The sequence below is a fragment of the Meleagris gallopavo genome, chromosome 10 (assembly GCF_905368555.1).
Source record: "Meleagris gallopavo chromosome 10, MGAL_WU_HG_1.1, whole genome shotgun sequence".
Classification (NCBI taxonomy): Eukaryota; Metazoa; Chordata; class Aves; order Galliformes; family Phasianidae; genus Meleagris; species Meleagris gallopavo.
The window spans coordinates 6,142,254-6,167,012 of NC_139413.1; the positions used below are offsets into that span (position 1 = coordinate 6,142,254).

Genomic DNA, 24,759 nt, shown 5'->3' on the forward strand with positions numbered 1-24,759 from the left:
GTCAGAGCTGTAAGATGTGACATAAGCACCATCCACAAGCTGCTACAGAAACTTAACAACCCAGTAGCAAAAAATTAACGTTCATCTATGCAAGAGACTTTGAGCTTTGTGGAGACAGGGATCGCAAGACTGAAGCTGATGATATAGAAACTATAGAAACTTGGTGAGTTAATCTCACAAGTCATTAAGCTCTGGAATTGAATTGTTTCAGCCTTTATTTCAAGACAAGTGTGTGTTCATATATATATAGGTCAGCCTAGGTCAGCTTCAAAGCGCCGAGTGTGAAATGCCCTTTCCTGCTCTGGACAGGAAGGTTGATCCCTTCTGAGGGACAGATCTGTTAGCATTGAGGCTTAGTCTCTTAGCTGGTGTAGCACCCTGCAGGCACAGTCCTGACGGAAAAAGCTGCTCCTCAGCATTCAGTAGAGTCACTGCTTCAGCCACGGAAGTTTCCTCCACGGAGCTGAGGAGGTGTGTGTGTAAAACGTGCCAGCTACAGTGTAATGTGCATGGAAAAGCTCACCAAAGTCTGGAGGATTTCCAAAGCTGCCTTTGACACCTGTGTCTGCAGAGATGGTTGCTGAGGAACTGAGCAGAGCAGGAAAGCTCTGTGGCATGGGGAGAATCTGCAAGTGGAGCTTAGTGCTGACAACCTGAAGTTACAACCCTTCCCTTTGGATGTTTCTAAGAAATAACATTCTCATGCCTGTAGTATAAATATATAAATACCTTTAATAATAGACTTTGGAGCATACAGTCAGCAAGGAGATGCTGAAATGTTGTTGGGGTTCACTGGAAGCCAGATGGTCAACTTGTCCTTAAAATCTGCCCTAGTTTAACCAGAAATGCCACAGCTGCCTGCTGTGCTCAGGGTACAGACAATGTTGTCCTCAGTAGCTGCTGTCTGTAACATGGGCTCCTGGCCCACAGTGGCCAGGAACAGACTGTCTCTGGATTCTGGCAGAAGCCAGGCAGGGTACGTATGGGTGCACAGATGTGTCATGGAAGTTGGGTTGTGAACCTTTTTGTGGTGCATGCCTTCATAGCAAGACTCTTCAGACCTATCCGGTCCTCCCTGAGGAGATGTGCAGATCTTCAGGTTCCACTTGGTCCATCAGAGAGAAGTTACCAAGTGAAGGGCCTTCATGCTTCTTCCCAAATTTCATGTGCCTGAATCACTTTTGGGTTGAGCCATTCTCTATGTGTGTTTTTGAGGGAGATTCTCCTTCAGATTAACACCTCTGAGACCTGGCGTCAAGATGTAAACATCCTACCTGACACATGGCTCAGGATCAATATTCTGCAGACAGCTGGGATGGCCTGCGAGCCTTTTCTCTCATAGCTGCTCCTACAGATCCCAAGGCAGCTGCAGGACCTTCCTGCAGTCCAGTGTAATCCTGTTAGCTTCTTCTGGAAGCCCACCTTCCCTTTATGGCCTTTACCTGCCAGAGAGCTTTTACCCAGTTCTCTGCAAAGGCAGTATCTTCCTGGCGTATCTTCCTGATTTAGCACTTCATTTTAGCAAATATACAGCATGTTTGTATTATATACAGATACTGCCAAGTGACTAGAGAACCCAGGGTTTCTCTGAATACGAATGAAGCTTGGATACATTTCTTTGGCTTTCATCTCTGTTGTCCTCAAATGGCTTCACACACCCCTTTGCTGAGTGTTAGAAGGATCCATCCTAGCTGCGTAGAGCTCCAAAGAGATGCATGCGCTATATGAAGCCTGTCTGCATTGTGATTTATCTGCACTCCAGCTGAGGCTTTCCACAGCCCCAAGGAGGGAGTCTGCCTGTACAAGTACAGCCTGGGGAACAAGCCTCCTACGTTCAAATGGATCAGTAGGAAAAGCTGTACTTTATGTGTTATGTTTCATGTCATCATCTATGAGTTGCAAAAAATGGGATTTAGTAGAACAAGGCTAAATGTCAAATTCTGGATTGTGGCGTTCGAACTGGTTGACAGGATGATGTTATTTTCAGCAAACAAGTAGAGTATCGTGATGAGATCTACCTTACTGCTGCTGTTCTGGACATCTCGCTCCCAGAGGGTTGCGACATTCTTGTTTTCTGTATTCTGCATCATCAGCTTCAGTGAGCCCTTCTCCAGATCAGGAGAAAAATCACCCTTCAGGGATACCACGTAGAAGCCATCGCAGGGGATCACGATGGAGCCGTTTATGACAGGAATGGAGGTAAATTCAGCACTGAGATTCATGGCCACTCCTGCGATGCTTTGGCCTGGAACAGAAGAGAGAGAAGATGATCCCATTAAGACAAATATCTTCTTGATAGAAGGCAGTTTTGTACAGACTACCTGCAGATAGGGTGGAAAAAACATAGGAAAGGAAGAGACTGAACTAGGGAATGGTGCAGACTGGAGCTAGATTATCGTCTGTGCTAGACGTACATGATGCGCAGTGAAAGTTTTCAGGTTCCCATTCCTGAGCATGCTGCACCTTTCGGACTGCAGCGCCAGTTTGTATGAATAATTTCCCCAGGTTTCTGTTTATATACTATTTATTTACTCTATTAATTAAGACATGGAAGTAAAGCATTCCTATGAGTTTAGGAAGTGTGGATTCCTCAGAAAAACAGAAAATAAAAGCATCATACAAGAGGAGGGAAAAGTTATCCAAGCTGGAAGGAAGGAAAAAAGAGCTCCCTCTGGAGATGTGGGTAACAAAAATCCCTGCCTTTGTGCTTGGATCCTTTTGAAGAAAGCAGTGTAGACAGAAACAGAAGGAATAAATGAACACGGAGCAGAATCCAGAGAAATTAAAACTTTATCATGAAAGGTTTTCTCTGGGAACAATCAGTATCAGTTCCCAGGGCTATGCTGGAAATGTTCTCCTGCTGTGTTGTGCACCACACTGGGGAGGCTGATGAGAAATCATTGTCATCAGGTCTCTGTCTGCACAACGCAGCCCCGCTCTGCAGCGAGCAGACTTCCCAAGCTTTTTCTCTGGAAACATGGCTTCCTGGTAGGTTAGACTGTCTACCACCATTGTAATATTCACCAAATGCGCAAACAACGTTTTAATTGTGATTTGAAAATTTGAGTAGTTGCTCCTGTTGCTGACGTGTGGCACGGGGCAAAGCATGCAACATACACGGTGTGCTGAGCGCTGCTGCTTCTGCCACCATGTGTATGCTCACTCTTCCCCAGGAAATCATTTGCATTTTTCATAAATCAGGAAATCATTTACTTGTTTCAGAAATACCCCAAGAGGGTACTGTGTGTGCTCTAAATTCTCAAAAAGCACATGTTTTCACAGAATCACAGAATGGCCTGGGTTGGAAGAGACCTCAAAGATATGAATCTCCAACCCCCCTGCCACATGCAGGACCACCAGCCTCCCCATTTAATACTAGACCAGGCTGCCCAGGGCCCCATCCAACCTGGCCTTGAACACCTCCAGGGACCGGGCATCCACAACCTCTCTGGGCAGCTGTTCCAGCACCTCACCACTCTCTCTGTAAAGAATTTCCCCTGACATCCAACCTCAATCTCCCCTCCCTCAACTTAAAACCATTTCCCCTTGTCCAGCATGTTATCAACCCTTTCAAAGAGTTGACTCCCCTCCTGTCTGTAGGCTCCCTTTAGGTACTGAAAGGCTGCAATGAGGTCACTCTGCAGCCTTCTTTTCTCCAGGCTGAACAAGCCCAGCTCCCTCAGCACCTCTATGTAGGGGAGGTGCTCCAGTCCCCTGATCATCTTTGTGGCCTCCTCTGGACCCGCTCCAACAGGTTGTACTGGGGCTCCAGACCTGGTCAGAGTACTCCAAATGGGGCATCACAAGAGCAGAGTAGAGAGAGACAATCACCTCCCTGTCCCTGCAGGCCACCCCTCTTCTGATGGAGCCCATTATACCATTTGCTTTCTGAACTGCAAGAGCACACTGCTGGCTCACGTTAAGCTTTTCATCCATCAGGACCCCCAGTCCTTCTCTGCAGGGGCTACTCTCAAGGACTGCTCCTTCCAGTCTTTTTGTTCTGTTGTTTTGTTCTTTAATGGAATGAATGCTTGTTTTAGTATGTAAGTATGGCCAGCAGAAAGCTGCTCCAATTTCCCGTGTTTCTTGCCATAGAGGAAAACCTCGTTGATTGTTTTTTTACATGCTGGCACTATTCCTCTTTCCACTTCTCTCCTGGCCTTGTCCTCCACCAGTGCCACAACGCCAGGCACCTGGGCTACCAGAGCCCCCAGGCACATGGGGATCCATTTGGGAAGTGGGACAAATGCCCCAGAGCACCAGGAGACCCCTGCCTGGCTGCCCACCCACCTGTGTACCGGGTGAAGGTCCACTTGGCTTTGTCGCTGTGAGGCTGAAAAAATAAGAAGAGAAAAAATTCTATGTTAATGCCCCTGGGTCCCATTGCTTCTGCCAGTTTTGCTTTCATTTCTCTGCTGGGAAGAGGACTGCTGCTGGTCAAATATGCAGCTTGCTTGCTCATACTGGCATTATTATGAAGTAAAACTTTAGAGTACTTCCCAGCCAGTCCAACCTTCATCCAGCAGCTGAGCACACCGGGGACATATGGTCCTGCCTGGAAAAACATCCTGGTGAGCGTGACCAAGGCAGACCAAGCAGCAAGGAAGGATCTTGGGGTGCAGAACCTCTCTGCATGTCTGCTTTGAGTGCAATTGGCAGCTGGGGATGCCTGCCCACAGGGCTGGATGTGCCCCATCTGTCACCCTCGTGCTGCAGGGCACCAAAAGGTGGCTCTGGCTTTGTAGGCTCAGAACAAGTGCTCTCGGTGCATTTTCTGCACTCTGGGTCAGGCTGTCACAGGATGCGATGCTCCCAGTGGCTCCCTTTGAAGTGCATTAAGGCATGTTTAAAATTGGTTTGCATTTTACAAGTATAACAGAAAAAGTGAATGCAAATAGAGAAGTGGGTATTTTAATGATCAGATATGCAAAGCACCAAACTGCTGCATTATATTTTTTTTTAAATCTGAACTTAACATCTCTAACACATCTCTCATCTTAACCACAGGAGGCCCAAATCTGTAGTGTCTTCACAACCACAATTCTTCAATATCTTGCCTGATTTAAGAGTGACAGATTAAGCTGGCTGCTGTGTTTTCTTCTCCGCCTATGCTATGGGTTTTTAAAGATGTGTCAACACACATCTGACCAGCTATCTTTTATATTTTTAAACCCATCTGTTACAGAAACAACAGCAGTCTCCTCACTGTGAGCACGTAAATAGTGCTGGAAGTAGCAGACTCGGGGGTGAGCACAGACAGGCACGCTGACCCGTGGATTCAGTGCTGCGCCCTGGCAGAGGCAAGAGGGCAGGGGAGGTGTTTGGAGTGGCAGCCTGCTGTGCTGTATGTGCTAAAGTGTGAAGAGGGAGCTGGCAGTGGGAAAGGTCTGCTCTGGCACCCTCTAGTGCTGTTACAGCTGATGTAGTGCTTGCGAGGCTGGATTCAACTACCAAAGACAAGCTTCTATTGTGTCATCGCTATCTGGTGCCAGTGAAACATTACTGATCCTATCCATCACTGTAGTGGGTAGAGGCTACACTTATTATGTTTCTAGGTGCCCAAATGTACAAGCATCTCACCCTTTGACTCAAGCAGCTGAAATTTCCAGGTAGTTTCCCAACAAAATAGCTAAGTGCAGAACTGCTGAGCTTCTGAGGTCGTGCAACATTCACTGCAAGCTGTCCAGTCTGGCTGTCAGTGGATAGGATCTGTTAAAACATGTGTTTGGGACGAGCTTCTGGCAATTCTAAAAAATCAGCCCCACTGTCACTAAGGCTCTTTACATGTTTGGCACATCTTTGGTGGAGTCTTGAAGGACTTCATTATCAACTAATCTAATAAATTTTAGGTGACTGTGCACTGAAAGTGAGTTGTATGCCAGGATTATGACTATATCTTTCTCATCTACATTAAACTTCTGTAAAATTACTTTCCCTGCACCTTTTCCTGCTCTGTTCAAGCAAAACCATCTTGCAATAGGTCACTAGGAGCTGTTGAGCTGCCACTGCCATTTATTTTGCCTGCATTCATCACTAGGGGGTTTCACACCCTCTGACTATACCTGCAAGCAGCCTGCCCTTGGTCTTTCCCAGCTGGCTCAGCAGAAGAAGGTAATTTCAGCAGAGATGGGAAGTCACAAGCATTGCAGATACACAAGTTGCTATTGTTAATAGTTGCTCATTTGGAGGTCACAGCTGAGGCTTGCTTTCCTAGCCACATGGTGATACAAACCAGCTTGCTGTACATTTTTGTTAAGCATGTCCTGTGGTGCAGATTCCCTCATTCTTGAACATGTTTCATAACATTGTTTATACTGTGTTTTCGCTGAGTAGTTCAGTGGGATTTAGGGATTTGTGAGGACAATGGAAAGTAATCAGACATGGTCTTCCTGTGAAAAAGCACAGCTACTGTCTGACTATTACAATTAGCGTGGCACTGTCCTGTTATGGAGCTTCCTAAGAGCAGGAGCAGTCTCTTGGTCACTTCCAGGCCCCAGCTCTCTGAGCCTGCCACCCAGGTGGTGCTATGCCCTCACTCCCAAGTCCGTCTCCCTAAACTGCCCCCAGAGTCAGGTCTGATTAGCACTGATCTCTCTGCTTTCTTAAGGTGAGTCCATGGTTATCCTACAACGCCCTGTAATTCTCATGTGATGAAAGCCCCCTGGGGTATAGTCCATGAGACCTCTCCCACACAGCATACCCTGTCAAACAGAACACTTGGTGCTTAAAATAGTGGGAACCGGTTCTGAGCCTGCACTTAACAAGTGTTTAAAGCTGGAGGAGTCCTTCCTAGTGACTCCTAGGGCCTTGGCTTTTCATCTGCAGCGGTTGCTGCTCCTTGAGCGCCCTGTTTCAGTCATTTCTATTGAGGAGGGAAACTCCAGACCTGCATTTCCTCTCCTCATCAGCTTCTGTCTAGGATTTGTCAGGCTGACAGGCAGCACTGCCGTCTTTCTCTGGTGGCAGAAGACGTGAGTTTACATTCTTACAGAGCAGAGAATTGCTGAGCGTTGAGGGCTTGCAACCAGAGTGGGACCTTAGAGAGGTTTCTGTGTTTCATAGACTCATAGAATTGTTTGAGTTGGAAGGGATCTTTAAAGGTCATCTAGCTCCACTCCCCTGCACTGAACAGGAACACATGCAGCTCCATCAGGTGCTCAGAGCCCCATCCAGCCTGACCTTTAATATTTCCAGGGATGGAGCATCCCCCTCTTTTCTGTGCAACCTGCGCCTGAACCCCACTGCCCTTATCACTACCCTTATTCAAGCAGGGTGCCACAGCTTACCCATCTCCATTGGCTTTAAATGCAACTTCTCTCAACAAACAAACAAACAAACAAGCAAACAACATAGTAGAAGACCGAACTGAATGAAATTTCTTAGTGTTATCAGTGACATCACTGTAAAATTTAACAACTGCTGTGAGGTACAGGACAGTGAAATTTGCGTAGACCATGAGCATTTTCATTGCACAGCATCAGGCCATCTCTCCCTTGCAGTGTCATATGCCTGGCCTGCTTCTCTGTCATGTCTAAGTGAGAGGACAGAATGAACTCTGGTAATATGAAGCACAACACACTTCAAAGTAATCACTGCTCTTGGAGAAGATGTGGGAGGGGTAGCTAGTGCTTAAGCAGCATTGAAATAGCAGTGAAATCTTGTTGATAATCCACCAGTCTGCAAACATGTGAAAGGGGAAAATGTACTTGCTGCAGGTTTACTAAAGGTTTACAAATCTCAAGCATCTCAGTTTGGCATATTGTCTGCAATATGTAAATGAAACCCTCTGGTCTCATATTCAGCATCTTTCTCTCGTGTAACGCAGGCTTGTACCGTCCTCTGCAAATACATGCCTGGGAGCGCTGTAGGGTTTCCAGGCTTTTGCTAGAGCTGTCACAAGCTAGGTTGCATTCTGACATATCTACCTGCACATATAATATATTTTAAAATTCGGGAGAAGTTTATAAGCTACCTGGTTTCTGGTTGTTCATTTTGCACTTAATAAAAGTAACTATCCACTCAGACAATCTCAATTAAAAGAGCATACACAAGTCACTGCAAGTCAGCTCCACTAGCAGCTGCTGAGGTGGTGGGGCCGGAGTTGTGGGGGGACAGACCTCTTCCATGGGTGCTGCTGCACAGTGCATTTCTGGAACCATCCCACTTCTTGACAGCCTGTCCCCCAGCCCTGCACTTGGTGACACTGGGCACTATTTTGAGGACAAGAGGTATAAGAAAGGCGTGAGAATTATTAGAAATGCATCAGAACCTTACGGCTAGAATAGGGATAAACCTTTGTCTTTGCTTACAAAATCCCATACTAAGTTCTACAGGCCAGAAGACAACGGGTTGAACATGAGCTCTTACCGTCCAGAGTTGCAGAGAATCTGTACCAAGGTAAATCAAGCAGGCAAGCAGTAATATCCACTGAGTGACTGCGGACACGAGGTACAGCGTGTTCCTCTTAGCCTGTCCTTTTTGCCAGCCCTTCCACTCATCATCACTCATCATGCCAGCAGGCTCCTTTTCGCAGTCCTTCTGATCGTTGTGCTTTCTCAATTCCGTATCTGGCTGTTCTTCCATCTCTGCCAGCAGGGCAGGGATGAGGAGCACAGGAGGACCTGTGGAGCACAAAGCAGATGAGATAGGTACTCCTGTCCCAGGAGTAGAAATGAAATGAACACGCTGCCTTCAGGAGAGGGTTTTATGTGTGCGCAGAGGCAGGCGGGGGAACTTCTTTGTGACTAATCTGAATTTCCCCTTCCTTCTTTCTTTCTTTCTGTCTTTTCTTTATTCTTTTTTTTTTTTTTTTTTTTTTTTTTTTTTGTGAATGTGGGGGCTGGTTTGTTGCATCCCAGTTCAGTTTTGAGTAAGGGCCTTTGAATGTAGATGTGTTTATGTCTTTCATAGTTTCAGCTGTGGATTCTTGACATGTGATGTTTCCAATGGTAGCTAAGAGTTGGATGGACACTGATCTCTCTGAGCAGCCTTTTGACAGTAAAAGCTCTCATCTTTCTATTCAGCCTCAGGTTGGGGTTTACAGAGCGCTGGCTGCCTGCCTAGTTTGTAGAGTATGATGCTGCTGAAATCTCTTTTCTGTAAAGAAGTAATTAATAGGAGGGAATATGGGACAAATGGAAATCACGAAGAATTGGAGACAAAATATGTGCTTTCCATTTCTCTTCACCTTTGTCTTCTATCTTTAAGGCCATGGGATGCTGCATGAAACTTATGAGGGAGAAAATGGAGAACTGCTCATGGAGCATCCCTTGTTGCACTCATTGAAACCTGCACCCTGCCCCTACAAATATAAGATCACTGCCTTTTGGGATGCTGAAAACTTGAAATGCAAATCCAGTTTTTCCTATCTGTCCAAGGGCCTGTATTACATGTTCCTCTGCTGCCTCTCCTCCCAACACTCCCCCTTGGCTTAGTCTTCTTGCAACACTCACATGTGATGTGTGGAGTTGATACATGTCAGTTGACTGCAGCAAGGGCCATCTCCTGCGCATGTTTTGGGTGACAAGATACAAAGCCTCTTTGGAGGCTGTCTACTCTCTCAGACAGATGTTTTTTTTTTGTTGTAAATCAGCATATCGTGACTGGAGTCAGGTGCTACCTTCTCCCAGTGAGGATCAGGCCCATTGGGAGTGTTATAGTACATTCATCTGTCAGGTATGAGTTGTCAGAAGTTTCCCTTCCCCAAAATGTTCTCTCTTAACTTGTCACAAGGTACATGTCCTGACGAACATGTACTCTGCATGCAGAGAAAGCAAGAATAAAGTTTTTTCATATGTTTTTGTTTTTTTTTTTTTTTTTTTCCATTTAAGCAAGGATATTTTTTATAAACATGAATTGAACAAATGGTGAAGTGCAGCACTTGGGTGAGAAAACTGCTATGAGGACACACAGCTCCTCAGTACATTTATTCCTGAGAAATAAAGTCAGTTGGCAAAAGCTGGTAGATTGAGTCAGGAATACACTGGTATTTGTCTCAAGAGCAAGCCAGAAGTCATGAAAACTTACTAAAAAAATGCTCAACTTTAAAATTTTCTGTTCCTTCTTGGGTGCATGGGAATTCCTGTCCCACTTCTGCCAGCAGCTGCTCATCTGGGCAATGCTCAAGCCCCACGCTGAACCCCAGCTCACCAAGAGATCCAGGAACAACCCTAACCCTTTTTCCCTGTCCCTGATATGACTGATGCCATGCTGAGGGGAAGTGATGCTGCCTCTGAGAAGTTCCCTCTGACCTAGATGGCATTGCTCCCAGCACTGAGCTGAGGCTTAGCCAAGACCTGAAGAGGAGCAAGGCAACACTCTGTGGTGCTGCAGAGGCCCACTGAGGCTGCGGGGACACGGAGAGGGAGGTTGTTTGCTCCTGCAGGTCTGCAACATCCTATCTCATCTACCTGCTTCCATGAAAGGTTTCCAGGAAACAGGCTTCATGTTTCCAGCCACGGTGTCCATCCATAAAAGGCTTAGTGAAGAGGTTTACTAATCTCAGTGTGTCTTCAGAGTAGCTCTCCAGTGGGGAAAAAATCTACCTCGGGGTCCTTCCCCATGACACTATTTTCAGCCACCTGCAGCACCTGGCCGTGCTGGCCGGGAAGCTGGGACCAGGCTCTACTGGTCCCACAGGAATGGCAAGACATGCTGAGGGTCTGTCTGGGCTGCAGACGTCTGCACCTCCTTGTGCCCTGAGGTGCCTGCTGTGGGCACGGCTCAGGGCAGGTGCCCATCACTCACAGTCCCCATGGCAGAAGCAGGGGAGGAGCACTGTGAGGCAGGCTTGCCCAAAGCCTGTGCTCCTACCTGTAGCGAGAGCCACCAGCAAGTGGCTGCAGAGGCGATCGGCACAGATCTGGTATAACCTGCCAGCGAGCCTGGCAGAGTTTCAGTGGGGAAACACTGAAAGAGAGAGTAATCTTTACACCGCATCTGCCTTCCTGGAAGAGCTGGCACTGCCATGTACCAGAGTAGCTCTGCTAGGTGCAGCAGCCTGCTCTCGCCTCCTGGCCCTCCAAGGAAGGAAACTGTTTCACCATTGCCACTTGGTTTCTACAAAAATACTGGAGATGCTAAGATATTCCAAACCAGCATGACCCCATCATGCTCACATTCTGTTACGTGTCTTTGATCCAGACACATTGTCTCACTCATCTGCCTTCCCGACTTTGGATATTGCACTGGTTTTGTTTCTAAAAGAATGTACCCTGAAAATGTGGGTGGAGGTTGTGCATATGTATTTCTGAAATTGCTTTGTCATTTCTGTACTCCCCCAGTGCAAGTGTTGCTTAGCCTGGGTTAATAACACAGGCGGCACTGAGGATCGAAAGCTGCATTTCAAGTAATGTATCTGGCATTGTGTCCGAAACAGGAAAGAGGACAGCTCATTCAGTATCATCATGAACAATGATGCACAGACTATCTTCCGCGGTTTTAATCGCCTTAATCTTGTCCGCCTGCCTTGCATATTGAAACCCAAGTGCATGCAGGGTTGGTGGTTTCAAGTATGTGCTATGAGATCCCCTGCTTGCACTCCTACAGGAAATCTTCCTGGCTTCTGGTTTCTTTGTCACCCCAGTCATTTTCCAAAGAAATGCTTCCCACTGGTACTGACAGCAAAATTATTCCAGCCAGAACTGATGGCTAAACCTTGGCTAACGCATATTGGCCATGGTTGAGGCTCAGTCCTGCAGTATCACCCCTGTACCAGATCTTGAAGCCACTACCCATCAGCGTCCCCATACTATGAGGCTGCTGTACTCCAGCCCGTGGGATGAGGCAAAGAGCATCCTCACCATAAACTGCAGCTCCTGGCCCATTGGGAGCATTGCACATATGTGGGGGCTCTTCTCCAAGGCCTGGCAGACCCTGCAGGCACCCTTCCCAATTCAGTTCCTATTTCCTGGGAAGGCACTCTTAGAATCCCAAAAGGAGGAAACTGGGAGCTACGTGGGTCAGATGAACTTCTCAGAAGAATAGGGGAACATTTGATTGAACTGTTTATAAACATCTAGAAAGAAAAAGGAAATGAGAAGAACCAGTTGGGTTTCCAGGAACAAAAGATCAAGATGCCTTGTGAGGGACAAGAAAGTCTCGGGCACATGAGTAGCTGTAGGAATTTGTGGTGTCTTTCGTAAGAAGTTTGACTCTTTTTTGTAGTACTGATGATGAAACATCTGTATGAAATCACTGCTAGACAGAAGCAGAGCAAGTTGAGTGATTTTTGATGGTTCGGTGACAAAATGGAAGGACTAAATTCAGCAGTTCCGGAGCTCCAAGTGTTTTGAGCACATTTGACAGTGAGCTGGGCAACACTGATGTTCCTTTGGAGGCAAGGTACCTCAGGCATTTTTTGTCTTTTCTCAGTAGTCTTTGCCTCTAATTTAAAGGGCTGGCATCTACTTGGAGTGGAGTGCTAGCAGAGCACTGCTGTTCCTCTCATTGATGCCATCGGGTAGCACAACTTATGCCCAGTGCAGTCCTTTCATGTGCAGTTCTTATTTTCCACCGACAGCTGTCTTTACCTCGAGGGTCTTGGCTCATGCAGTCTGATGAAGCAGAATAGCAAAAAATAGCAAATGAAGCCTCGTAGTTGTGCAAGAGTGTAGCAGAAATGCTAAGTCACAGCATGAAGCAGTGATTGAGCACCTGGTGGGAAGGCAGGGCCAACCCAGGTGTGTGCAATGAACCTGAGTGACCTGAAGGGCTGGAGCCAGGATCCACCCCTTCCCAGACCTCATTTAAGGGTTGGCAATGGAGGTCAGGGTATCTTGCTGGAGATCCCTGCCTACCTGAGACCTTCCAAAGGTAAGTGGTTTTTCTTCCTTTGTTTCTGCACCCATGGCTGCTGCATTTGGGTTTGTTCTCCTTTGCTGTAGGATTGTGCCACTCTGCTATTATTGCTATTCTTTCTATTACATTAGAGCATTACAAAAAGAAGAAAGCAAAGCATAGGAAAGGCAACGTTTTCTTCTAGGTCTTGCTGCTTAGTACATGCCTTATCTAGTGCCCTTTTAATGCTTCTAGGAATAATTGAACTGAGCCAGTCTTATTTATCAAGGTAAAAGCATTTTACCCCAGAATATTGTGTGCTCCTGTTTCAGTGTCTTGCAACTGCATAAACTATTTTTCATGTTCATGCTTTGGTTTTGTTCTCGTGTGTGACATTTACATGCTCCTCACTTACAGCCACTCTTTGACTGCTAATGCTCCAGGAATTTCTGCTAGCAGAGGCATTGGGCCAGGAGGTTGTATGATTCAGAATGCTTTTGGCAGTGAAAAGCAGAAAAGGAAATTGTGGAAATGCTGTGAAATCATGAATCAAATCCTGGGCATCCATGGCTTGGTGCCAAGGCAATATTAATCATAGAATCATTAAGAGTGGAAAAGACCTCTAAGATCCTCAAGTCCACTCATCCAACCACCAATCCATGCCTGCTAATCCGTGTCCCTCTGTGCTGCATCTCCATGATTCTTGAATGCCTCCAGGGATAGTGACACCAATGCCTCACTTCAGAACACTGTGCCAGGATCTTTCCAAGTGAGCAGCTCTGTGTGAGCAGCAGGGCAAGTGGCATCACTGTGGCACCCCTGCAGTTCTACTGCTGCATGTGACTGTGTTCCCCAGGACTGTCACAAGGGCTGTTGTAATCCTTGGGTTAGGAGAAGGCTCTTTTTCAAAAGGATGGTTGCACAAGCCCAATTCCAAGAACTGGCTGCTCTAAGCACAGAAAATCCAGGCAGGATTAGGGCTTCTGATAGTGCCAGCGGGTTTTCCCAACCCTTAGGGACTGTGGTGTGCCCAGCATGGGCCATACAGCGTCTGCAGCAGAGCTACATGTTTAATGGCAGCATGTTACAGCCGTGTCATGGTGCTGAGCTCCCAATGGACCACAGACCTGTGTAGTCTCAGAGCTGGGGGAGGTCAGTGTCCCCTCACCACGAGCAATGGCATGTTGCAGCAGAGCTGTGAGGTTTTAAGGCCAGCTGTAGCTTTTTTTTTTTTTTTTTTTTCTTTTCCCCCCCCAACAAAAAGAAATTTTCCAGTGTTGACAGTGACCTTTGCCTTGAGCATTATCTCTTTTCAGTGAGCCCCTGTGGATTTTGCTACTGCCTCTGAGTGGACTTCATTCACCACGACTTCAACTGAGTGGGCAGGGGCTGAGTGTTTGCTCTGGCACCTCTGAAAGGTTGAGGTGAACTTAGTCATATCAGTTTTCTTCCTGTTCCTCATTAAGAAATCACACCCATAGCATTAGATTGTAAAATAACAGGAGACAAAAGTCAAATACATCTTTCTTTTGACACCTTTCTAGAGACAAGAAACAATTGATGCCAATAATAATGAAGATAAAGCTTCCACTTAAATGCAGGTTCTCGTGCAAAGCTGCTGGGCTCAGCCAGTTTGCTCCCAGTGAAGCTTCCTGCAGGGTTGGAAGCCCCCAGGAAGAGATGTGCAGTCAATGCTGCATCCCTGTCCTGGGGAAGGGTTAAGGATGTGGCTTCTTTTGCTTATTTGGCACTGTCTTCATCAGTCTGTCTGCTTCCCCTTATTACTCCTATGGGAGTTCTTTGTTTCTGAAATCACTCCCCTTGAAAGCTGCAGCTCTGATTCTTCTGGTGGTTCTCTAATGTTGCATTAAACTGTTGGAGGAGTGTAGGATGAGTATTCCTGTCCCAGCTAAACCACTGAGAACACCCATGTAGTGCTATTTCCTACTTCAAGAGATGAGTCCATGTGTCTTTTCACAGATATTTTATTGGGATCAGACAGTTTTTCTAGCCAGCATACATGTAATACCATTGTATGTGCCTCTCAGGATCATTATCCAGTAGTCATAAGACCTCATGGACTAAATCAAGACCAGATGTCAACAGAATTATGTTGACCACATAACACTATCTTCCTCACGTACATTATGAACTCTTTTCCCTTTTTTGTTTTCTGAGTATTGTTTTATCATTTTTAGCAGCTATCAGATTAAACGTCTGCCAAAATTGTTTCCTTTTATAAACACTTCTGAAAGAGCTCTTGGTGTTTTTTTTTGTTTTTTTTTTTTTTTTTCCATCCACAAACATTTAGTTACTTTTTCTTTTTCCATCTGATCAGCTTAGCTCGTAACTTCCCCCAATTTATATTAGATCTGATGAACCATCTGGTGCCTATATTACTGTCTGGGATTGCCCTCTGTTTGCTCACACTGACCATCTTCAGACAGCAGTCACTACTTCCTGAACAACTACCACCTTCAGAATTAAATTACCTTTCCTTGCCCTGAAAAGCACCTCGTGTAGCCTGTCCTGCTGCAGGCGCATGCTGGGAGCGGGCACCAACCTTGCTCAGCCTCAACAGGGCAGCACAACCCGCTCACTGGTGGCTTTCTCTTTTATTCTTCATTCCTTTTATTTATGAAAGATCCAATTGCCTAGATGTAGCTTGAATGAATGGTTGGGAAGTTTTTTACCCCAACAATATCCCCATAAGGCATAATCTTTCACCTTTGAGACAGATGAAGTCTGAGCATCCAGATGTCCCCCACATCTTTTAAAGCATACCTCAAGCAAATTGCACACTCGGTGTGATGTGAACATCACAGGCAGAGCAGCCAGTATTTCTCAGGTGCCATACATCTCTTGCAGAACTACACAGTGAGCAGCCCCGATGCTGCACGTTGTGCTGGGCAGGACCCCAGCTGCTTGCAGGAACATCCCACAGCCGTGGTGCATGGAGCACCCACAGCCATCGCAAGGCCATGCATTCTGGTATGCACGGGGCTCCCCAAATGAGTGCATGCAGCCCCTCTGCACCGTGTGTTCGGAGGGCAGCGAGACAGCAGTGAGAGCCCCAAATGAGTAAGCCTGGCCTGAGGTTTTCTCTGTATTACGCACGGCAGCCCTCGCACTCCGACGGGCTTTAACAGGGGATGGCACTGTGGCTCCCAGCCCTCGCTCTGGGAGCCCACTTCATGGCTGTCACCCTTCATCTTCCAAGCACATGGGCAGCTAAGGAGGTGTATGATGCTGCAAGACCCAAGCATGAGCTGGTACGAGCTGCTAGCCTTGTGCCATGGGTGTTTGCTGCTGACAGATGCTTTGCTTTCTCCCTCAACTGCTGCTTTCAGAGGTCCTTAAGTGAAATACAAACAGCTCTGCTAGGTTCTTGGGAGGGTTCTAAGGGCATAAGAACATAGCAGGCTGTCAGGGCAAGTTCTGGGGCCTGCAGGGGCAGCTGGGAGGGAATGGGGCAGCCAGCTGTGTTTGCTTACAGGAGTGCCTCTGGGAAAGCCTGTACTGAGGTTGCTTTGTGTTGGGGTTTGCCAAATCCAGCAGCCCAAGAGAAATGAGGGTGCTGCAGCACTGACATTCTAACATTGGCACTGAGCATGCACATGTATAGATGTAGAATGTGTATGCATGCAATTCATATATATGTACATAGCCATGCAGCTCAGCACATGCACAATACCCAATCACTTGCAAACAGCACAAATGCTTCATCCTATTCCCCCTGCTGACAAATCAGCGTGAAATCCCACAAGCAGAAAATATATATGTGTGTGTGTGTGTGTGTGTGCAATATAGATTCCTCCAGCCACTGCTGTGCCATACAGTCTGTGCAGCCTATCCCCTGACTCCCACACCACTTACCGCAGTCACCAGCCGGCCTGGCTTGCTGTATGCCAGCGCTTGTACGCATCCTGCACCCCGGTTCCTCCAGCTGCTAGGGTTTGAGGCTCCCTCCACGTACTGCTGCTCCCGCTTCCTTGCACGCTCTATGCATTGAACAGAGCCCCTGACCCGGGAGACAGCTATAAGGAGAGCTCAGTCAGAAGACATTGCACAGCCAGAGCGGCACTGGGGTGGCACTTTTTGTCCTTTTTCTCTGTTTTGCCATGCTTGTTCCTCCCCAGACTGCGCTGGTCCCTCCCTTTCTACCCCTCCTTGTTCTTCCCTCAGATATCCCACGATAAGCCCTACACAATCCCCAAAGGCTCTTCTTGGCATCCCATAGCAAGTCTGTGTGCCTTTGAGTAATCACGCCTTGTGTTTTCTGGACAGACAAGAGAGTGCTGCGCTCCTTGGGGCGGACACAGGGGCCCTGGGGATGCATCAGAGTCTGATCTCAGCAGGACCCTGTCCTTCTCTGTCCGCTGCTTCTGGAACACGCACACGCTGAACAATACAGCCATTTCTTTTCAATAGCTGCAGCCTTCAGGACAGGCTCCTGCGCCTGGGTGGGAAGACTGAATATTTTTACCATGAGACCACGAGAACGGTGAGTTATAACTCTGGCATTTCATGACAACTTTTTCTTGGAAAATTATCCCCTTCTTGTGTGGTGTTAAGGGATTCTGTGCTTTTTTAAATATATGTCATATTTTTAGACATTCTTTCAGTGTTCTAATTTTAGTAGCTTTTGCAACGTATTACTCAGTCTGCAAAAGGGAAGAGTTCACTCCCCTGAGATCTTTTCTCTGCCAATACAAACTCTCCCACTAGGGCTGGAAGGGGGAGGAAGAGCCCATGTTGTCTTCCTTCATAGCATTTCCTTCCCTTCATCCCTGCTGCCCAGGGCAGGGAAGGAGCTGTGTATATTGTATTAACTCTTGTGGCTGCCACAGTCACAAGAGCTGGGATGCAGTTGGGTCAGTGCAAAAAAAGCCATATATGCCAAGGTGATGCAGAACCTGTGGGCAGGCTGCCTGGCAGGAGTGCTGTCCCAGCCAGGAACTAGGAGTCGGTTCATGCCCACTGTGCCAAGCCAATAAGCGCACAGAGTCAGAATCCCGTAGAGGTCCTTTATTCTTAGCAACCTGTGGTGCCTGCAGCTCAGCACGTGAACACATTTACTTGAGATTTGAGGAAGAAAAGCATTAGCACATGCCTTAACTTGCTTCAACTTGTCTGATCTGGGTATAGCACTCAGCAAAGCCCTTGCAGGGTTTGCCCGTGACTGGGCTGCTTTTCCACCTCCCCAGCCTGTGCCTGCAGCTGCACCATCTCCTCCAAACTTTGCCCAATGGAGCCATCATCAATGCTCCTTGCACTGGCCAGGGGAAGAGAAATCAGCTTTTTCCTTCAGACTGCAGCTTCAGGAGGGGGGGCCTGGCTGCTGTGTCATGGGCATGGCTGGGAGCCAGCCCTGCCCTAGCCCCTTGCCCTGGCTTCCCCACCTATTCAGGGCAGGAGCATCCCTCTGGAACAGGCACATGTTCTCCTTGGGGCAGCGCCAGTGACAACCACAGCGCAGGATGTCTCTCACTCACTGTCTCCCCATGACTCAACTAGGTCAACCAAAGGCAGGCGGCAAGCAAGCAAGGAGGCAGCTGTAGTGCAAGTGGGGCTTTCTCAGCTCTGATGAACCATGGGCTCTGGTTGATTTGGCATTTCTTCTGGCCCCAATTTGAAGATGGGAGTGATGGGAAGTCTGATCACACTTTGGTCTGTCTTTCACACCCTTGGGAGTTCCCTGTGTGACATGATATTTATGAACCTGTGTGCCCAGCAGGCTGGTGCAGAGTCAGCATGGTGCAAGGGTCACCTCCAGCTGGTGTTCCCCTACAGCATGGTGCAGTGTAGAAGTACCCATGAGAGGTCTTGTTATGTCCCAGATGCCATCACACCTCAGATAGCTCACACAGCACTTTTACTTACACTTTACGAGCCCAAGACACTCCCAGCCTTTTTTTTTTTTTTTTTTTTTTTTTTTTTTTTTTTGCTAATTCCCCTGTTTGTGTTTCTCCCAGCAGGATTGGCACCTTAATAATGAGTGAATAGCATTTATGGTTATGTCTCATCAGTGACAACATTGCTGTCTAAAAAATCAGCATAGGTCTGAATAGAGATGTTGGTTGCTACTGGAAAATAAAGCCCCTGTGTTTTTATGGGACACCCACACTTGGCTGTTGTGATGCACCAGCCCTGCTTGGCAGACATTGCTTTCCTATGGTAACACTGAGTTACCATAGGAACTGAGTGATGGGTACATTTTATACCCACTGTCCCCAAGGCATTACATCAGGTCAGCAGGGGAGTCGGAAGTGCTGCTTCTTGATCCGCTTTGCTTCCCAGTATTTGATATGTTGTTTGTTGTTTTGTTTTTTTTACTGCAGTTATGCTGAGAAACCAAAGTTTTTGGGGGGGGGGGGAGGGGGGGGGGAGGGAGAAGGTAATTGGTGGTTGAACAAAAAAATTTAAAAAAATCCCAGAGAAGTTCAGCTGATAATGCAGTGGAGTCATCTGCGTAGTGCTAGGAGAGGGCGCAGTCATGTCTCTCCAGCCAGTGATATCATCAATACCACTATGACTTGTGCAGAATAGAGGTTGGAAGAAACAGAATTGCCGGTGTTGGCTGGAGACGTTCAGGTGCAATGTGTGTCTGCAGGCAGTTGCATGGCCAACCGGCAGCCTGAGTCACACAACAGTCCCTGGCTAAGAGCCGAACTTGGGTGCTAAAACTCCCCTAGCATCCCCAAAGAGCCATGGCACTTCTTGGCACTCTTCCAGCTACCATTTTATCCAGCGAATGTGCAGTTTAAGCAAACTTTGTCATTCCTAATCGCATCACCCGCCTTTGGGAAGCCCTGGCCAAGGAGGGCAGGCAGGCTGCCTGCATCTTTTCCAAGTCTCAAATCCAGTTCTAGGCTGCTAAAGATTAGGATCCCATCCTCAGCTAGATTCTGATGCAGAGATGCGATCTGGCCACAGGGGAGGCAACCAAGTGATGAGGTTGGCTTTCAGACTCGCAGGCATGGGTAAGCTGCTGGAGGCACTTACTGTTTGGGAAGCCAGCTCCTCTGCAGCAGGTGGCTGCAGCAAGGAATCGTGTAAGCTCCCAGGAGAGCAGCATTGCTCTCTGGTGCTTACACTTGTGGTTACTCAGCAGTGTCACATGCCCTGTGTTTGTTTGTCTTGGGTTTCCCATGGGTTCTTGCATTATGAATTCCTTCGAGTTACTGGATCTTGACTTTCTCTGAGACTAGTGCTCTTGCAAGGTCCAAAAGAGGATAAACTGATCATTTCCTGATCATGGGGAGCAGCAGCAGTAGGATGGTGATGGCTCTGTCATGCATCAACTTGATAAGGTCAGCCACAGTCGTCCTCATGGAGAGCAGCCAAGGTGCTCAAGGTGCAGCTGAAGTAACAGCTCTTTCCCTCACAGTCCCCATGTTCCTGAAAGCAGTACTGTGTTCCCATACAAACTGTAACAATTTGGATGTTTTGAAAGGTCCTTACCAGTGGTGAGGAACTCCAGACTATGTCACACTGCTGTGTTGCAATATTGCTTCTTGTTAGGCTTGTATATGATTCTCTTTTCTTTAGTCCTTCACCAAGATTCTACTATCCAATGAGAAGCACGCCTCATCTGTGCAGCTGTCTTTGGGAAAAGGGCTATTAACCTACTGTGTTATTTTTTCTAAAAAAAAAAAAGGAAATCTGCAAGCACAGGAGTGTGAGATGGTGGTGTGGGTTTGAGCTGTTCTCACCACTAACCTGTCTTCTGCAGGTCTGTGCCAGCACTGGGGTACGCCCCTGCCCTTGATGACCTCAGCCCTAACCCTGCCACTGCTACCAGCTTCACGCCTGTGATGCCAACGGTTGTGACTGTAGGAAAGATGACCTACTCCAGTCATCTGGCCGGCAGCCGTGTTATTTCTTCATCAGCTTTTGGGGGAGTGTTTCCCACCCCGCACATGGCTGGAGGCCAGCTGTGTCCCCGGCTGGGGGCTGCTGCCTTGGGTCTCTGCCCTCCGGTGCTCTGACTCACCAAGATGAGTCTGAAACAAAGAGCTCTCATAAAATCTACAGGAAGATGTATGAGAAGATAGAGATCTCATTTACCGAGACACCACCAGCTCCTCACTGGCACCAGCAAATGAAAAAGCAGCACTCTTGTGCCCAGCAAGACCCCAGACCTGCGTACTGGGTAAGCTCAGCACCAGGTAGGAGTAGGGCATAGCAGAGACGTGAAGCGGTGAGCTTCAGGCTAGTGATCCCATGAGAGAATTAGACGTGAGATGAGGTACTTCAAAAATAGAAAACTCACGTCTGAAATGAGCAGAAAAACCACAGATAGGGACAGTGTGAAGATGTGGCTAAACTGCTGAGGAATTCCCCCCATGGAGTGCACCACGCATCAGCCTTAGCTGCTGCCTCCCAGCCCCACACGGCCACCATGGAGCCAGGGGGAGGCTTGGGGGGGATTTCTGCAGGGACTGGGGCAGCACGTGGGGCAGCACATGGGGAAGCAGAGCTTCACGCAGCAACCCCAACTTGCAGCTCCGTCTCTCCAGACTGTAAATGAGCCAGAGTACAGCATGCACCTGCTTCAGCAGCGCAAGGCAGGTGGCACTGCTATTATGCCCTGACATGCCTTAGACATGCCTCCATGCTCTGCTATCTGAAAGGGATCCTTAGCATTTCTTCCCTCCCTGGTTTCAGTTTTGAAAGCAGTAGCAGCTCCATACCTCAGAGGTAGCAGGAGATGCTACTACAGTGCCCTCAGTGCCCAGACGCGAGGTCAGCCTGGTCCCCAGCATCAGCCCAACGCAGAGGGCAACGTGAGGCTGAGGCCACACTTCCAGAGGGACTGGATGGTTGTTTTGAGAAAACACTGGGGGAGGACTCATTCCTGCTCCACAGCTGTCTGCTGTAGTGCAGGCTCTGAGGGGCATCCACTGTTTTCTTTTTTCTCTACAGTTGTCATTGTCGGAAACCATTAAAGAATGAGCCAGCAAAGGCCCGGAAAGATTCCATGAGTAATAATCTTGGAGCTTTGCCCAGGCTTAATAACAGAATAACAAACAACAACATGAATAAAGGGAGAGCAGGCTATGCACAAGGGGTCTCCAGTGGCTGCAGGATCTATGAAGTAAGTCCATGCTTTGGGTTGTTTTCTACATACTTCCATTTATTAGAAGCAAAAGTGGTGTTAGGAGTCCATTTCTGAGACTGTGATGGACAGAGGGGTTGGGGTACCAGCAGCACACCCTTGTTGTAATGCCAGCAGAGGCATCCCTAGAGCCATGCATTACCCATGGCTCTCTGGTGCTGCCCCTTGCACCTCAGGGCTGATCTGGAGGTTCCTGCAGTGCTCATGGCCCTGCAGAGCTCAGCTGAGGCTGAGCCTGAATCCAGCCCCACAGGGTGCTGCGGGAGAAGGCATGAGCTCACACGGGGAGCTTCAGAAAAGGGAAACGTCATGTTATTCCACAGCACATGCAGAAGCACAGCTGTGGTTAAGCACCAGCTCTGAGGTATTGCTCATTTGCATCTTGCGCTACCTCAGGCTCTTTGATGTCTCACGTGAGGTTCTGGTGCCCGGGTTGCCTGGAGCTCCCACACAGCCCAGCAGGATGGCTGTGCCTGTGCTGCCCTCCAGGCCACCTGTGTGGCTCTGTGCCCTGTTCCATCCCCATCCCTGCAGCAGCAAGTTGCACCAGCAGCAGCATGGCACCCAACGGACTCAGTACCACTTCCCCACTGCCAGCAAGGGATCCGGAATCAGGTGGGGGCTTGTGTCCCCTCAGATACAGGGAAGGATGCTCCTGCCTCAGTTTATGCCTTTGTTGTTAGGTGGAGCACACCCCTGTGTGATCCTTGCTAGGTGCCACCTACCTGCCTCTATTGTCAGAAAAGGGTCACTCTACCTCCAGAGCTTTTTGGTGCTTGCCCATCAGGTATGGGCTGCTCAGACCTCGCAGCCTGTTCAATGGGCTCCTGTTCAATGACAGACAGCAGCACAGGATGGCAGGGTGGCAATGCCAGTGACTCTTAATGGGAAAAACAGATTGGGGGAGAAGGAAGGGAAGCAACTCCTTGGCCTCCCTTCAGTCACCTCCCATTACTCCTAGGCTAGATCCTCAGCCTTTATTTGCTTTTTTTTCTATATAGGATTTGGCTGTTGATGCTGAGTTTTAAGGCAGTTGGCTCTTCGGGGACCAGCTCCTCCCTTGAATATCTCAGTGGAGGACAGCATTCTGTATGTGGCACACCATCTTCTTGCTCTCTTCATAGGTTTGAATGCATCCAGCAAGCCCCTGGAGGCTGGGACTGCCCTCCTGGGGTGAGTCAGTCCACAGAACCACAGTAGGGATCAGCTGGGCCTTCAGCATGGGAGGGTGCTCTGTGTGTGTGTGTATACTCACGCCTACAGAAAGGTGTTTGTCTTTTCCTCTTCTGTTTTTTCTAACTCTGGGTGTCCTGAAGTCTAAAATAACGCAAACTGTCCCTGTTATTGCCCAAGTGGAGTGAAGAGGGGCCACAGTCCCTGAAACCAGGAGTAACATGCAAGGCAATGGGTGCAGCATACAGCACAGCCCATGGTCAGTGGCAACTTCCTACACCATGCCCCATGCAGCTCAGTGTCTGCCATGCCATGACTTAGTTTTGAAATTGAGTGCTCAGTTGACAGCCGATATGTGTAGCTTCCTACACTGTTTCTTCTTGGCAGCTCCAGGAACACAGTATTAGGAACCTGCAGCACCCTACAATGCACAACCCCATCTCCACACACAGGTGAAGGGGATTGAATGAGTGGGTGAGAATATTGCAATCCCTTCTGCCTCTCCAATGCTTTGCTGTCTTCCTTTGGGAACAAGGATGCTGAAGATGGCAGGACTACACCAGCTGTTTTGGAAACAGGATGCTCTGCTTGCGCATCAGCAGTGCTGCCTTTGCAGCAGGCAGGAGTGAAACTGAGAAACCTAAAGCAAAGGGATAATGCAGCTGCTGTGTGAACAGCTCCAGGATGCTTAGCTCAGCTGTAAGTGGGGGTGTGGGGTCAGGCAGTGGCACATCCTTTCCCTTCAAATATGGGCCAGGAAAGGGAGCCATATCTCAGCAAGGCACCTCATACACAGGGGCCAGGCTGCTCCATGGGGCACTGCACTGCTGTAGGGCAAGAACAGGGCCAGCCACAGGAGAGATGCACACAGCTGCAACACAAAGACGACTAGAGGTGAGGCACTGACAGAGGCAGCCCAGAAGAGGTGGAGATGCCCAGGGCCAGGTTGGATGGGGTCCTGGAAGCCTAATGTGGTGGGAGGCAGCCAGCTCATGGCAGGGGTTGGAACGGGGTGAGCATTAAGGTCCCTTCTAACCCAAGCCAATCTCAATTTTATGAGAGCCTACTTAAGCCCAAAAGACTGTTATATCTGAACATCAACCCTGGAGGTTGTAAGTGGATGAGAACGGCGAGAAAGCTGGTGGGTGAGCATTAGTCTGAAACCAAAACTTAATCCGTGACAGGCTTTAAAAACAAACAAATATGACAACTTGAAACAATTTTTTGGTGAATATTTTGGAGAAAGCGAGGGCAGAGGTAAATATAAAGCAGGCTGATCTGCCTTGTGATTTCTTTCTGGTGGGAAAATAGCATTTCTAATAAGAAATGAAAGTTTCAGTGGAAAACGTCTGAAATGTTGCTTTTCCCTAAAGCAACATGAGAGTATCTGCTACCATCAGCATTTCACACAGTTTAATAACAAAGTACAAATATCTGAGAAACAAGTCCATAGTTCACAGCAACACCTACTCCCTGCTGGCTTTACTAGACCCTGTTCCACTCCTGAGACAGACATCAAGCACCCTGGGAGACTGCTGTTGTCCAGCAGACAAATGGAAAGCTCTCAAAAGCAGGCTTATCTACCATCAGCTGCAACTCTAGAAGGTGCTGGGAAGACTCATCAGACAGGGCCAAGCCACCATGTAGTATGTAACAGCACCTTACTGCATGGCACAAGGCAGGAGGCA

General features: G+C 48.0%; 1 protein-coding gene and 1 long non-coding RNA gene across 5 annotated transcripts in view; one reads left to right on the forward strand and one right to left on the reverse strand.

Moving 5' to 3' along the window:
- The window catches only part of LOC109369241 (uncharacterized), a 122,605-nt gene that overhangs the window by 94,575 nt on the left and 3,271 nt on the right, over positions 1-24,759 (forward strand). The window contains exons 3-6 of one of the 4 annotated variants that reach the window (XR_014885177.1): positions 17,065-17,281; positions 20,513-20,932; positions 21,706-21,877; positions 22,900-23,071. This is a non-coding gene — a long non-coding RNA (uncharacterized LOC109369241). Of the gene's footprint in view, positions 1-17,064; positions 17,282-20,512; positions 20,933-21,705; positions 21,878-22,899; positions 23,072-24,759 lie in introns of those variants that run through there. The other 3 variants (XR_014885179.1, XR_014885178.1, XR_004160762.2) reach the window with 3 other exon arrangements.
- On the reverse strand, positions 713-16,792 carry TNFSF4 (TNF superfamily member 4). Its single transcript, XM_010715710.4, has 4 exons — positions 16,654-16,792; positions 8,368-8,621; positions 4,291-4,333; positions 713-2,245 (listed from the first exon to the last, which is right to left on the reverse strand). The coding sequence occupies exons 1-4, from the start codon at positions 16,700-16,702 to the stop codon at positions 1,890-1,892; spliced, it is 702 nt and encodes a 233-aa protein (XP_010714012.2). The 5' UTR covers positions 16,703-16,792; the 3' UTR covers positions 713-1,889.